We start from the raw sequence: 13,914 nt of genomic DNA on the forward strand, positions 1-13,914 counted from the left end.
TGCACTTGTTGAGGTGAATGGAGAAATCTCAGCTTTTCTATTCAACTCTGGTTCTCCTTTGCTCGACCATCATGTGGTTTTGTTAAACAAAAACAACTCATTGTTGCATGGAAGTGTGCTGATCACAATGATTCACGAGCATGGTCACATCTGAGAAGGCATTGGTTTCTTTGGCTGCAATTTTCAATCGTTGTTGCATCCATTGGAATCGTTTCGAAACTGTCAATTGTCCCAAAAAGTAAGTATTGGAACTGAACGAGCATGCAAAGACTCTCCATGATAAATCTGTTGGTGAGACGTTGGGAACAGTTGGTAATGTCATGAGAGAGGGTGTAGCAATATTTTGAGGGTCCTTTCCTGTTGCTGCCAATTCTCCACTGGAATTGGCTCCACATCCATAGAACTGATTGTCACTAGTCACAAAAATAGAGTAATGCCACCCACAATGAATGTCTTTGATTGGTTTGGGTAAAGGTAAATATTTTGGATAAAGTTCATCTCCATTGGTTGCAAATAACTGTCCATAGCTGTTAAATCCAAAACCGAAAACCTTTCCTGATTCTAAATTATTTGTAACATGTTTGTTAAATGTGAAAACAAAGATAATTACGATTCGTCTTTACCGTACACAAAAATATATATAGTTCAACAAACCTGTAAGTGCAATTGTGTGAAGAGCGCCAAGTGCCACTTTCACAACTTTTTCACCTGTCTTTTTCATTGGCTCATGCAATACAAAGTTTTCCAAATTGGATGTGTCATCTCCAAGACCCTACATTATTTCCAAATAAGAGTTTCATCATTTGTTTTTCAACAACACAAATTTCATGTTTAAATTGTTCAATTAATGATCACAAGTAAACTACACATACCTGTTGATGATAAACTCCCCATCCTGTTGTATAAATATATCCCATCTTGCTCACAATCAAAGTTCTGTAATAGGCAGCATAGACATCACGGACTTCATCTCCGGGCACGAGTGGAATTTTAACTTTGACTCCATTTCGATGTTGTGAGTGTGAATTGTGAGCTCCCAAGTTCATTCCTGATCGAGATGTTCAAAACACGCAAATCATCACCAAGTCAATACATGAATCGTTCTCACACTTACCTGAACATCCATAGCTTGTAAATCCGGCACTGTAAACTTCATTATTTTCGCTGAGAGCCATAATATGAGACAATCCACATGACACATATTTGATTTTCACAGAAAGATCCACAGTACGATCATGTTTTTCAAAATACAAACGTTGAAGTCCTTCACTTCGGGTCATCGTCGTCCAAACCGTTCCATTTTCTGTGACAATACAAAACATACTACTTCCGACTGCCACTTGCCGAACCACACACGATCCTTCCTTTTCTTTAATTACACTCAAATCGATACAGCTATGAATTCCACCTTGCAAATCAGTATCTCCCGAAATAAATACTCGATTATGAGAAGTCAAAAATCCACTGATTGATTCACCACAAGCAATATCTAAAATAAATTCATCGGAATGAGGTGAAGCATATTGAGATCGTTTCGACAAGATTCCACTCGTCTCTGTATTGATGGGTTTGTTCCGAATGGCTTCATAAAGAGCAGTTAATTGCGAAACGGTTTTAACATTTCCTCCTGAAGTATTCACTCCCAAAGAAGTACCTCGTGAACCCGATCCGAACGCAAATGTATTCATGACCGTATGATCAAACGTTCCCCGAGAGAGAGTTTGAGAATAATCGGTGAGATAATTGCTCATTTTTTTGTTGTTGTAAAGGTTCTTTTTTCAAATTTACGGGGCTTGTGTTTGAAAGACTTCCTTCAAGAAGAATAATTTTGTTTCTGCATCAAACTACAAGAAAAAACATGAACCTCAGGTCAAGGACATTCATCAATACTACAGTGGTTAAACGATAAAAAGACATGTCAGTTGTCGCCATTAGAACTGCAACTAGTGCGTTTGTTGACGTTGAAGTTGCAATAGTTTGCATTTGATGATCACCAATAAATTCAAATCTCAAATAATACGACCCAGTTGAAATCACAAAATAGTGACTCACTTCTTACACGGTTCTCGTTTTCCAGGATTTTCACGTTCAAGTTCCTAATTTAGCTCCATTTAAAGCTGATTCCCTCAACGTGAAATCAAACTTAGACCACAAAAAATATTCACAACCTTCCACAACAACACTATCAACGACTTCAGAAACTATCACTTTGGAGGAAAACCAGTCGATATCCAATGAACATTCGCAACAACTGGAACCTGTGATATCGCAGCCTGCAAGCGGTTGTACTGAACCTCAACAAGAAATACCACAACATGTGGAACCAAAACTTACAAACAACAGAACTCCTTTGTCGATAGAGCTAGCATCAAGGGCAAGTCAATCCCAAAAACCAGTTGGTTCAAAAGAAAACCTCCTTCCAGAGGAAGACGAAATCATTCCCTTTCAATCTTATCCTAATTTGGAATACATAGCAGTCCTTATTATTTCATTGTTGTTGAGCATTGCACTATTGGGAATTGCCATTGCCTTCTTTGGACTTGTATATTCTGATCCAGAATTTAATCATGATCCCAACGCGATTGTCTATCTGCATCGAAATTGTTGCTTGATTGAAACACTGCACCCATGTTCCCATAACGAAAGCAAAGGATGTTTGGATAAATTCAACGTGACCTATCCATTGCTGGGAAAGCAAGTATTGGAACGTGATCCAACGAAAGGTGCAGACGTGCAATGTTCGTTTCAAAACCGCACTCGTTTTGCATCTTCCATCGTATTTTCAAATTCAATTTCCAGTCCTTCTGATGGAACCATGGATTGTTATACAAATAGTGAAGAATCAAAAGTGAGCTTGTTTCCAAAGAGTGAACTCTATGATCGGCTGCAAATGGGGGCTGTTGTGTTTTTACTCTTGGCTCTTGTGGCAATGGTGGTATCTATCATGTTAGTTGGGAAGATTCTCCAACTTCGAAATTCCAATAAAGTGAATTATAACTGTTAACAAACTGTGTGTGTAGAACCTGCATTCTTAATATAACGTTTTTTGCAATTATGCCTTCAGTTTGAAAGAGTCAAAGAATTGACTATCTCAGTAATTTATTCAGAGGCGAGTGGTCAGCTCACTATTTTAGATACGTACAATAACATCCACGCACAACCTGTGTTGCTATTCATCCTGTGAACAAACTCCGAAAAAAATCAACATGAGTACTTCCTCTCCGCAAGGGGTTTCCTCCTCGTATGCGCTCCAAGTTTCGGAAATGATTACGAAACATAATCTCTTTCATCATGTCTCGACCTGTACAGGAACATGCTTCAACTGTTATGCTCATCATGATTCCGTGGTTCAATTAATTGAATTGATGGTCAATAAATTGATGAAAGATTTTCCAGAATATTTAACGGAAGAGGACAAACGATTTTTATGTGCCACGCCTACCTCGGAAGAATGTACAGCAAAACATGTGGACATTAAAGTCATTGCTCATGATGTGCTAATGCTGATTGATACCAAAATGATATTAAAGCCTTCATCATCGTCCTCCGCTACATCACGGAATGTAAATAATAACAGCAATAGCCAGTTTAATTTATTTAAAAGTAATAATAATGGTAATGACGTACTGAATGGTGGAAATTCAAAGAATTTAATTAACACCAATGGTTCCCAGAATGGGACGCCATTTTTAGATAGTTTTGCTATTGCTTCTCCTGCTGTCACAACTGAGAAAGCAGAAAGTTATTCCATTACTCGAGAAGATATTTTACGATTAAAACGAGATATATTGCGAGTTGGTTCTTTAATTCACCTTTACAGGAAATGGAAGAGAGGGTTACTCAGCAAGGAAAATTGGATTTGGTCAAGCTTTGAAAAAGTCATGATTCAAAAATTAGGTACAGCTCCAAGAACATGTTTATTAGATGGGGTAATTGTTGCACCAAGCTATGCAATACCAGAGTCTAAAATGGTCTACAATGATGAATATGGAGAAGATGAAGAGTCTAACCCTTTATTGAAATTAGCCTTTGTGATGGACATTGGATTTGTTGCATGTAACTTGGATGAAATTAATTCAACCAAATGGCTTTCTGGATTTAATGAGTATATTGAAAAATTGGAAAATTATGAGTGATCACTTGAAATGTATGTGCATGTAATTGGTCTGAGACCTTAAAATAATATTTAATACTGTATTCACAATGACCACAAAGTAGACTGAAAGCTGTAAAACACCAAGTTCTTGGCAAGCGAATTACAATTATTGATCTGTTCGCATGATAGAAGTTCAACACTAGCTTATCAAGAAACGCGATGAACTTCAAACAAAAGGAAAAAATGACTTGTCCCTTCAAATGTCAACAAGCATCCGAACTGATGGTACGAACTATCATACCCTTAAGTTTTTGATTTTGATGTCTCAAAACAACGCATAGAAAAAAACAACATAGAAAAAAAAGATGACGCTCCAAGCTCTTTCACAACCATCAACAAGACCATCCTTGTTACAGGTTGTTGGTATTGTGGTTGCCTTTCTTTGCATGTTTTCATGGATGCATGCTGCTTCCGCATGTCCATGGGATCAAGTTGGGTTGACACCTTTCACTTCACTCGAAGGAAGCACTCAAGCCAATGGTACTGTGTATGTTAACACTCCAACACTCATTTCTTCTTCAACTCCCATATTGAGAGCCATCATTGTAAGAACAGGAGGTTCCTTGATTTTCGACACAAAAGCCATGAATGTAAGTGTGAATTACATTCGGGTAGAATCAGGAGGTTCCTTTATCCTTGGGTCGAATAGTTGTCCCATGTTCAAGAAGATTATTTTCACATTCTACGGCTCTGAAACCAATGCCAATGAAATTGGAGTCGACCCATATGACAACTCTCCTCTTGGTAGCAAAGGAATTGCGTTCTTAACAGGTTCGGTGGTACAAATTGTCAGCAATGTTCCTGGAAAGAGTTCAACTTGGACTCAACTCGGCCAAACGGCTTTCAAAGGTTCCAGAAACATTATTTTGAATTATGGAGTGAAATGGCAAGTTGGAAATTCCATTGTCATTGCCTCCACAGATTACGGAGAAGTCTTGGACATGCGTACTGATCCACCTCCTTCACCAGACTTGGATTGGCAAACAGGTGTTCCCTTTCCAGACCAATCTGAAAAATTCACAATTAGTGCCATCTCAGCAGATGGAAAGAATATTACATTGGACAAACCTCTCGCTTTCATTCATTGGGGAGAAGGAAGAGCTCGTGCTGAAGTTGGTCTCTTGACTAGAAACGTTGTCTTTCAAGGAGATGCCACCAGTGAGCAATCTGAGTTTGGTGGACATTTTATTGTTCGTCTTGTAAACAAGATGCAAATCATCGGTGCTGAGTTTGTGAATATGGGACAAAAAGGTCATATGGGCCGTTATCCTATTCATACACATTTGTTGAGAAGTTCTTCTTCTGCCATTTCGGACAATTTTGTCATTGCCAATAATTCCATTCACAACAGTTTCCAACGATGCCTATCTATTCACAACTCGTATAACATTGCAGTGACAAGCAATGTGTGTTTCAATTTTTGGGGACATGGATACTTTTTGGAAGATGGATCTGAAATTGGGAACGAATTCAAGTACAACTTGGGAATTAGATCAAAAGCAATTATTGAGAAACAAATTATTCCGTCAGATAAGGATCCAAGTGTATTTTGGATTACTAATCCAAACAATACCTTTATTGGAAATGCTGCCGTTGGTGGTAAATGGGGATACGTCTATTTCATGCCTACTAATCCAGTAAGTTGAGATGACCGACTTTTTTTTTGCCATTTTAACAATTCTTCGAATCACTAATCTTGTATTTTCTATTGGGCCATGTTTTCGTTACATACTTATTCAGACTGGATTAAGTTCTCGAATGGCGCCAGAAAACACAACCTTGCCGCGTATTGCACCAATGGGAGCCTTTGATGACAATATTGCTCACAGTGCAGATAGTGGCTTATGGGTTGAAGAACAAATGTTACCAGATGGTACTTCAGAAATTGAAGGTTATTATCCTGCCACATGGAATGGTTCAGTGTTGATCAGTAATAGAGGTATTGCCACTTTTAGAAATTTCACAGGTTACAAGAATAGAAACTATGGAGCATGGGTAAAGGGTGCCATTATACAATTACTCGATTTTTATGTCTTTGACAACAGAGTTCAGTTAACTGCTCCGACAGGACCTACTGTCACAGTGAATGCTGTCATGATTGGAGAGACCTCAAACACTGGAGATTCCTCATTTAGACCCAATGTCGACTTGGGTGGAAGATCTCGACCTGATTTGTATCGTAAAGGAGGAGTCTCTGTTCAAATTATTGGTTATGAACAATACGAAGACGCTGGTCCTCAATATGTCATGAATTCTACATTCATTAATCTCGTCTCAGACCAAGTTCGAATGGCAGGTGCTTTCTCATCGAGAAAAACACGCCAAGTTCAATCCACTCAAAGCAAGAACATTAACCTTACCTTCATTAACGCTAACAAGCATTATATTAATCCAAATTCTATTTATGACGATCATAGATTTTTAGTTTACGCTGATTTAGACGGCTCTTCAACTGGATTTCCACATGGAGGATGGGTTGTTGGATCTGACACCATCATTCCATTCAATGGCTGTATTTTCAATTCATCATGGAATTCCTATTCTTGCCCTGCTTTTGGTGAATCGTATGGCCAACTTCGATTTACCAATGCAGAATATGACACTTTTGATGTGACTGATAGAAACAGAGTTCAACATCCCGAGTTGAGAGATCCTAATATTCGACAAACTCAACAGTACACTTGGGATTTACTAAGAAATATTGCAAGTCCAGTGACTGGAAGCATTGCAAAGACCGCAAACACTTACTTGAATCAAGCCAATGTCATCTTACGTGGTTTTTATACCATTCGAATGCCTTATGATATTCCTACTCCAAAATCTGTCAGGTTGTCACTCAATAAGGTGGTTAATGGCGACTGGGTGGTTGTGACACTTCCTTACCGTAAGGATGCTTCATTCAATGTACAATATGCTGAATCACAATCTTCTCCTTCCTCACAAATGAATCCTGGCACACTCTCTCAAATGATGCAATACCCACGTCAATATTATTACTGGGACGTGAATGGTGAAATGTTGTACATCAAGTTGCAACAATTGGACGGAAGAGATTCCTTTGAAACCATCTACAACACATTCACATCGTACTCATCGGGTGGTATCGTATCCATCACTGCCACTTGTCCAAGTGGAACATGTGCTCCCATTACTCTACAAAATCCCGTAAATGCCAAATCCATTTACAAGACCTATATGAGGGAGGATCGTTATGTAGGTCTTTTGGAAACCTGTCAACAAAATGTTGTTGTCCCAGGTTCCTACACTCCAGGTTATGGCAAAGTCTATGCATTCCTTGATCCAAACTCAAAGGTGTTAGATGTCACAGTGTATCACAATTTGAACTTTATTGTTACTGGCATTACTGTTGGTATTGGGGCACCAGGAGTTGAAACAAGGCAAATCTATTCTTCCTACTCTGCTCCTCACCATTCCATTAGTCGATTTTTAGTTGATTTTTCATATAGTGAATGGATAGCATTGATTAAGGGCCAAGTTTTTGTAAAAGTCTCTACCACAGCTCACCCACAAGGTCATTTAAGAGCTCAACTTTATTGCTCGACTGGATCCACATGCACTATTCCACCTCCCATTTCAAGCGCTACACCATCCAATACTGGAGTGGGACAAGTATTGTTGAATTTATATTCAGGAAGTTTTGCAGGTTATTCCATTAAGACTGCACTTGACACCACCTACGATGACAAATTTGTCGACAGCTCCATGGATGGAAATGCATTGAAAGTGACCATGCAAACAGGTAACATAACAGTTGCGGTCAGCAATGATGTCGTGGTGAGTCAAACCAATTCTACCGGTGCTGTAAATTATTTGGAGTTTTATGTGAGATCATTGGATTCAAATATTCCATTATTATTGACAGTGACAGCTGGGTATTCAAAGAAAAATTACAATCCTGAAGTTGTGGGTCGTCTGGATGTGTTGCACTACAAGATTGACACCACCATTGCAACAAGAGTGAGACTTGCAGTTTCAGATCTTGCTCTCGTTGCAGGAGCCAAATTCAACAGTGTCACCTTTGAATTGACTGACAAATCATTGAGAAGAACATTTGTATTGGATCAAATTCGATTTGTAAACGGAGATAAGGCTCCTGTTTCGAGTGGTGTGACACCTTCACAAATTGTCTATTTCAATACTGCACCAAAGTGTGGAAGCACAGTCGATCCTGATCCAGATCCATTCTCTATTCGAAATTTGTAGTTTATAGAATTAAATGAACTTATGATCAACAACACCTCAAAACTGAGCCTTAATCTACCAGTATAATATTGGTTGTGTACGCTTCGACCAGTTCGATCAATTCGGTGTGAACAAGATATTGAAAAAAATAAGAAAAAACCAATATTCCATGTCGAGTAGATTTCAAAAGCATCACCCAAATCGGCCGAAAATAATGATGATGGCCTTTTTGATGTGCACGATTTTAATTATGAATATTCATCCAAATCTTTTCAACATCCACAACAATTGTTATAATTTACAACACAAGAATTCCGAGGAAACCACTCAATTTTCATCATCAGCATCAACGAGTCCATTCTTACTCTTTGTTCACGCCTCTTCCAAGGAACAACAAGACAATTCCGAATTACACAATCACGAGGAAGATATTGAAGATTTTAATCCTCCAAAAACCACTCAACACCATCAACTTCTTGAAGACGATTCAACAACAACTAGCCATCCCTCTTTTGCAGTGAAAGCCTTTCTTACTGCTTTCTCTCTATTATGTTTCCTATTGACCGTTATACTCTTTGTGTTGTTACGATTGAATGAAGAAGATGGTATGTCTATCTGGGAAGAGGAACAAGAATTAGTGAAAGCCTCTCTTAAAAGTACATCTCCAACGAGTTCGACTTCAACAACAACAACACTGCGTGATCATCAAACGAATGTACAAGACATTTTACCATCCCGATTATTAAAACAAGCCAGTATGTTACTTTCCATGATGGGATTTGCTTCATTACTCTACGCATGGACAACAGCAAGTACCAACAGCACGACGAATTTCATGGTAAAATTGTGGCCCTATGTATTAATTTTGGGATGTGGAATCAGTATTGCAGGATTGATTCGAATCGGAATTCGGTATGGCTTTTATTTGAGGAAACAGGAAGAAGAGAGACAACGAAAGAGTTTTTCAACCAGAGTCAAACGTTTCTATGTGTAAACACGGATGAGAAAGAAATGAGAATTGACAACTTTTTCTTCTCATTTCTAAAACACAGGTTCGAATAATTGAAGGACTTTAGCAACAACATGGAGTACTCACAATGTTCTTGATGACAGACCTGATTGTTGTGAATCCATAGTATGCAAAACAGATACAATCATTGACAATTACACCTAAAAGTTATCTATTCCATTTAATGAGGCATCAATTTCCATAATATCTCACCAAGTGTGTGCACTTGGAGCTCAAATGTCACTTTGCATCATGATAAAACCAATTAAAAAAAACGTTTTCAAGTTCGTTCAAAAACAACTCAGCACCAACAACGAACGGTTGTTTGAGAGATTGTGCACTCAGCTAAACAATGACTAGTGCAGAAAATCTTGAGCTGAAGAAGGAAGAAGCAAATGAATCGTCCCAACCACCCACACGAACGATGCAAGTCAGTACTTCTATTCATCGGGACGATACGAATGAAATTGCTCTTTTCGGAAATTCTCATCACCTGGATGATGAGCCTGAAGTAGTAGTAGCATTCTCATCATCACCCCCTAACAACACATATTCATCATCCGCTCAATCATTCCTCACGAGGCAAGATCATCATCAACAATGGGTCGATATGAATTCCGACCACAACCACCAACATGAACCAATTGGAACCTATTCTGCGCTCGAAATGAAACAGTATTTAGAATCGTCGACATTTCAAAAAGGAACGACAGACGAATTGGAAGGAGGAACGACTACGACTACTTTATGGCATAAATCCATGGATATTCAAAAAACACAAATTGCTGTGGTCGAGGAATGTAAAGTAGTTGCATCCAAATCCATTCCATCCAATTCCAAAAAGCAATTTGTTGTGAAATTCAACAAGCACGCTGTATTCATCATTGGAAAAAGAAATTGTGCAATCTTATTGACCTGTGTTCCATTGTGTATGTGTTGGGTGCTGGTCATGTCAGTAATCATTTATTGCATGGCTTCTCTATTTGTTTATTGGGCCAATATGCCCTACGATCCGAAAATGAAATGTTCTGCATTGTATCAATCACAGCATGATTTATTTGTACCCAAAATTGTAACAATGGATGATTTAGATTTGGACAAGGAAAAGACACATTTCATAACGTCACAAGATTTTCTAAATTCGAGCTTGTCGTCACACCAACAATTTTTACAAAATGAAAATGCGCCTTACAATCAACTTTCGAGACTCATGACACACAATTCCTATCACCGCAAAAAGATGTTTTTCAGTTCGTTGATTTCTCAATTCAATTATGAACATGATGAGATAGAAACTCAATTACAGAATCATGTGAGAGGTTTAGAATTGGATGTACATTTTAATAAGCGAACTGGTAGATTTCAAGTGTATCACATTCCAGTATTGGACGATCATTCTTCATGTGATTGTTTTTTATCATGCTTACTACTCATTAAGCGATGGATGAAACGTGAGGAAGAAAACTCTGCTGCCACAAGATCCATCTCGAATTCTAGAGCTCAATCAACGAGCAGCAACAACCATCCAATCTTGCCAGACATTTTAACGATTTACATTGAACCCAAATATTCGAGAGATGTTTATCAATTTTGTGGCGAGAATGTTCCATCCGTTTTTCCAGATCTCATTAACGAAATTCTTCGAGTATTTCCACTCCATCGAATTTTAACACCTGCCAAGCTCAAAGGAAATTACACAACTGTGAGAGAAGCCATCAATGATAGAGGATGGCCCTTACGTGACTCCATTCGAGGTATGGTCATGTTCGTCGTGAATTTATGGGACGAAAACAAAGATTGCACAGCGAAAATTCGAACAGAAGGAAGCAAAATCAATCCCACAGATATTCTCTTCTATCGAGATGGTTTTAAGAACATGCAACAACCCAATAATGATGCTATATTTTTTGAAATCGATGACGCGAGACCATTCATGAATTTAACTTCCTACAAACCCATGTTGAGTGATGGAGAAGCGATTGATACTTTGGTTCTTAAGGATGAAAAATTTGTCATTCCATCCATTATTTCTCGTAATGTTCAGAAAGGTCTCATTATTCGATGCACCACAGGAGGACCAAAAGAATTGACTGGAAAAGCCATTCGACAGCAATCGTCCAAGGTCAACACCAAGTATTCCTCGTTTACACAAAGTGAGGCCTGTATGAGAAGTGGAGCTCAATTGATTAATACCGACTATCCAAATAGTGCTATTTTCAAGACACTGTTTGCAAATGAGACTTTTCTTAATCCATTATTTTATGATATGAATGCTCGTTGATGGGATTGTGTTTTTGCAAACAACAATATTGTTTAATGGATGAATTTTTCGTGTGCTTTACAAAAATTTGTTTTGGGAAAAACAATGAAAATCATTGACACAACCATCGATGGTTCCACGAGAGTGACATTTTCACTTTTGAACAATTCAATGGAATGCAAACTGAGGATCAGATTTATTTACACCAATTCTATTTTAGTTCTATTCAAAGTCGGAAAATATTATGCATAATTTTCTGAACCATTGTTATGGTTGACTGAATTAGAATTTCGACGATCATTCATAATGGTTCTATAAATGACAACACATCCCAACACAGCTACAATATACTGCAAAAAGGTGAATGCAAGAATGAGTACAATTTCCCAAGCATGTTGATGATCCTCCCTCAAAAGTTGATACCACACATAGATCGTAGCAGCAATATTGTCAGCAAACAAGGCACCCAATAAGAAACTTGCCACAACTCTCCATTTAGTGGTGTGACGTCGAGAGGGTGATTTTTGAGAAAATACCAAAGCAAATGGAAGTACAGAAACAATGATACACAAAATGACATGAACAAACGAATTCACAATTGCCAAACCAGTACCAAAAATCAACAAGGCAATGTCACACACTAAGAACAATGCAAACACTCGATTATTTTTGACCCAATTCAAGAGTTGTTGAGAGGAAGTTATTGGTTCCTGAGATAGTTGTTGGAATTCTCCAGTGTTGCCATTGTCATTTTTATAATGATGTTCCATCATTACTTGAGAGGGATTCTCTTGTTCTTCATGCTCAATGACAACCACATTCGTTGGTAGTTGTTGTTGTTGTTCATAGGGAGAACGTGCAAATTGAGTAGGAATGACAATGGATTGAATTTCATAAGGCCGTTGTTGAATGAACACTTGTTGTGAATACTGACTGCTATTCATAGTATCAAAACTCGTTGTGGAAGCATCCATTGGACTCACAGAGGAGTATTGACTTGGATGTTGCACGATAAACTCCTCTCTCATCAGGCCTGGAGGAGATTCATCCATTTGAGTCCCAACAGCTTGAGGATGGTAAAGACCAATATTGGAATTGTACAATTCATAGGATTGCTGTTCATAGGAAGGTACAGTTTGTGGTTGCATTTGCTGTACGGAAGGTGACGAGCTTGTTGACAAATGATGTGGTTCCGAGTAAGATTGTGAAATTTGAAGATTGGAAAATTCTGGAGGTTGTGGAATATTTGGACTCAATGGCAATGACAAGGTTGGAACTGAATTGAATGTATGAATATTATTGTTGTTGTTGTTATTGCTTTCTTTTTCATTCGAATCTTGATCCATCACTTGAATGGGCAAATTATTGTTCGAAGAGGACACGGTCGAGAAGGAAGGAGGTGAAATGGGCATGTTTTTTTGACGGTTGTTGTTGTTGTGGTCAAAGAGTATGGAAAACGTCTCATGATGATGTTGCAAATGTTTGAGGAATTGAAGAATGAAGAGGACACTTGACTTGGAAAATACTGATGTTAAACGTTATGGAATGGTCTGAATTGAGTAAATGATTCCAATAGGAAACAAACGAAAGAGGAAATAATGTCAACAATAGTTACAAATTTGGGAAAAAAAAGGAATTGTTTATGGACAACTGCCTTTGACCGAGTGACAGCTCGCAAATGTTTATAACCCTCAAAATCCCCTTGCACGACCTTAATTGAGTACTCTTCTCCCTCAATCATTGGATGATCAAAGTAGAAACAGTAGAGCTCTCAATTACAAAAACATGAATCATGAGAAAGAACACCGCGTCATTACGAAAAAAACAAAATCTCTCTGAACTCTTACTTCCCAATTAATACATTTCTACAAATTAAATTCTTCTTCTTATGAGATTCAAACTCTGTTACAACAATCCACTGAACACCACGATCGTGTATGAACAATACATTACAACAATCCCAATGAAAGAAGAACAAGCTAATTTCAGATCAAACACCTCATTCGTCCTCTCCTCTTTTTCATGAAAAGTCTCTTTCAAAGACCATCCTTAGCTTTTCAACACGCGAGCTCTTGTTGGCTCCATTCCTATGAAAATGGACAACTCTCCTCGTTTGGAACGTGCCATTTCGTGGAATTTCCAGACTTTGAAAAAATTCCGCCCATTTTCAACAACGCGAAAAAAATCAAAAAAAAAAAAAGAACTCCACTCTTCTTTGCAGTGTGGTTATTACAATTATTGGAATTGTTGTTCAATATTCTCCGAAAAAAACTCTTTCTCTTCAAT

The 13,914-nt window shown here is 38.1% G+C and overlaps 7 protein-coding genes across 7 annotated transcripts; 5 read left to right on the forward strand and 2 right to left on the reverse strand.

The window, feature by feature from the left end:
• Nucleotides 1-97: 97 nt before the first annotated feature.
• C9374_004800 (uncharacterized protein) lies at nt 98-1,751 on the reverse strand (the record flags this gene model as incomplete). Its single annotated transcript, XM_044694480.1, has 4 exons — nt 98-561; nt 655-772; nt 873-1,048; nt 1,115-1,751. 4 exons carry the CDS (start codon nt 1,749-1,751, stop codon nt 98-100), a joined length of 1,395 nt encoding a protein of 464 aa, XP_044548512.1.
• Nucleotides 1,752-1,915: 164 nt separating this feature from the next.
• C9374_004801 (uncharacterized protein) lies at nt 1,916-3,004 on the forward strand (the record flags this gene model as incomplete). Its single annotated transcript, XM_044694481.1, has 2 exons — nt 1,916-1,975; nt 2,078-3,004. 2 exons carry the CDS (start codon nt 1,916-1,918, stop codon nt 3,002-3,004), a joined length of 987 nt encoding a protein of 328 aa, XP_044548513.1.
• Nucleotides 3,005-3,206: 202 nt separating this feature from the next.
• Nucleotides 3,207-4,136, forward strand: C9374_004802 (uncharacterized protein; the record flags this gene model as incomplete). Its single annotated transcript, XM_044694482.1, has 1 exon — nt 3,207-4,136. One exon carries the CDS (start codon nt 3,207-3,209, stop codon nt 4,134-4,136), a length of 930 nt encoding a protein of 309 aa, XP_044548514.1.
• Nucleotides 4,137-4,461: 325 nt separating this feature from the next.
• Nucleotides 4,462-8,380, forward strand: C9374_004803 (uncharacterized protein; the record flags this gene model as incomplete). The annotated part of the gene is made up of 2 exons (XM_044694483.1): nt 4,462-5,793; nt 5,897-8,380. The coding sequence occupies 2 exons, from the start codon at nt 4,462-4,464 to the stop codon at nt 8,378-8,380; spliced, it is 3,816 nt and encodes a 1,271-aa protein (XP_044548515.1).
• A 229-nt stretch (nt 8,381-8,609) lies between these two features.
• C9374_004804 (uncharacterized protein) lies at nt 8,610-9,353 on the forward strand (the record flags this gene model as incomplete). The annotated part of the gene is made up of 1 exon (XM_044694484.1): nt 8,610-9,353. One exon carries the CDS (start codon nt 8,610-8,612, stop codon nt 9,351-9,353), a length of 744 nt encoding a protein of 247 aa, XP_044548516.1.
• Nucleotides 9,354-9,720: 367 nt separating this feature from the next.
• C9374_004805 (uncharacterized protein) lies at nt 9,721-11,649 on the forward strand (the record flags this gene model as incomplete). Its single annotated transcript, XM_044694485.1, has 1 exon — nt 9,721-11,649. The coding sequence occupies one exon, from the start codon at nt 9,721-9,723 to the stop codon at nt 11,647-11,649; it is 1,929 nt and encodes a 642-aa protein (XP_044548517.1).
• A 221-nt stretch (nt 11,650-11,870) lies between these two features.
• Nucleotides 11,871-13,040, reverse strand: C9374_004806 (uncharacterized protein; the record flags this gene model as incomplete). Its single annotated transcript, XM_044694486.1, has 1 exon — nt 11,871-13,040. The coding sequence occupies one exon, from the start codon at nt 13,038-13,040 to the stop codon at nt 11,871-11,873; it is 1,170 nt and encodes a 389-aa protein (XP_044548518.1).
• Nucleotides 13,041-13,914: the final 874 nt, after the last annotated feature.

This window comes from Naegleria lovaniensis, assembly GCF_003324165.1.
Source record: "Naegleria lovaniensis strain ATCC 30569 chromosome Unknown tig022, whole genome shotgun sequence".
Lineage (NCBI taxonomy): Eukaryota > Heterolobosea > Eutetramitea > Acrasida > Naegleriidae > Naegleria > Naegleria lovaniensis.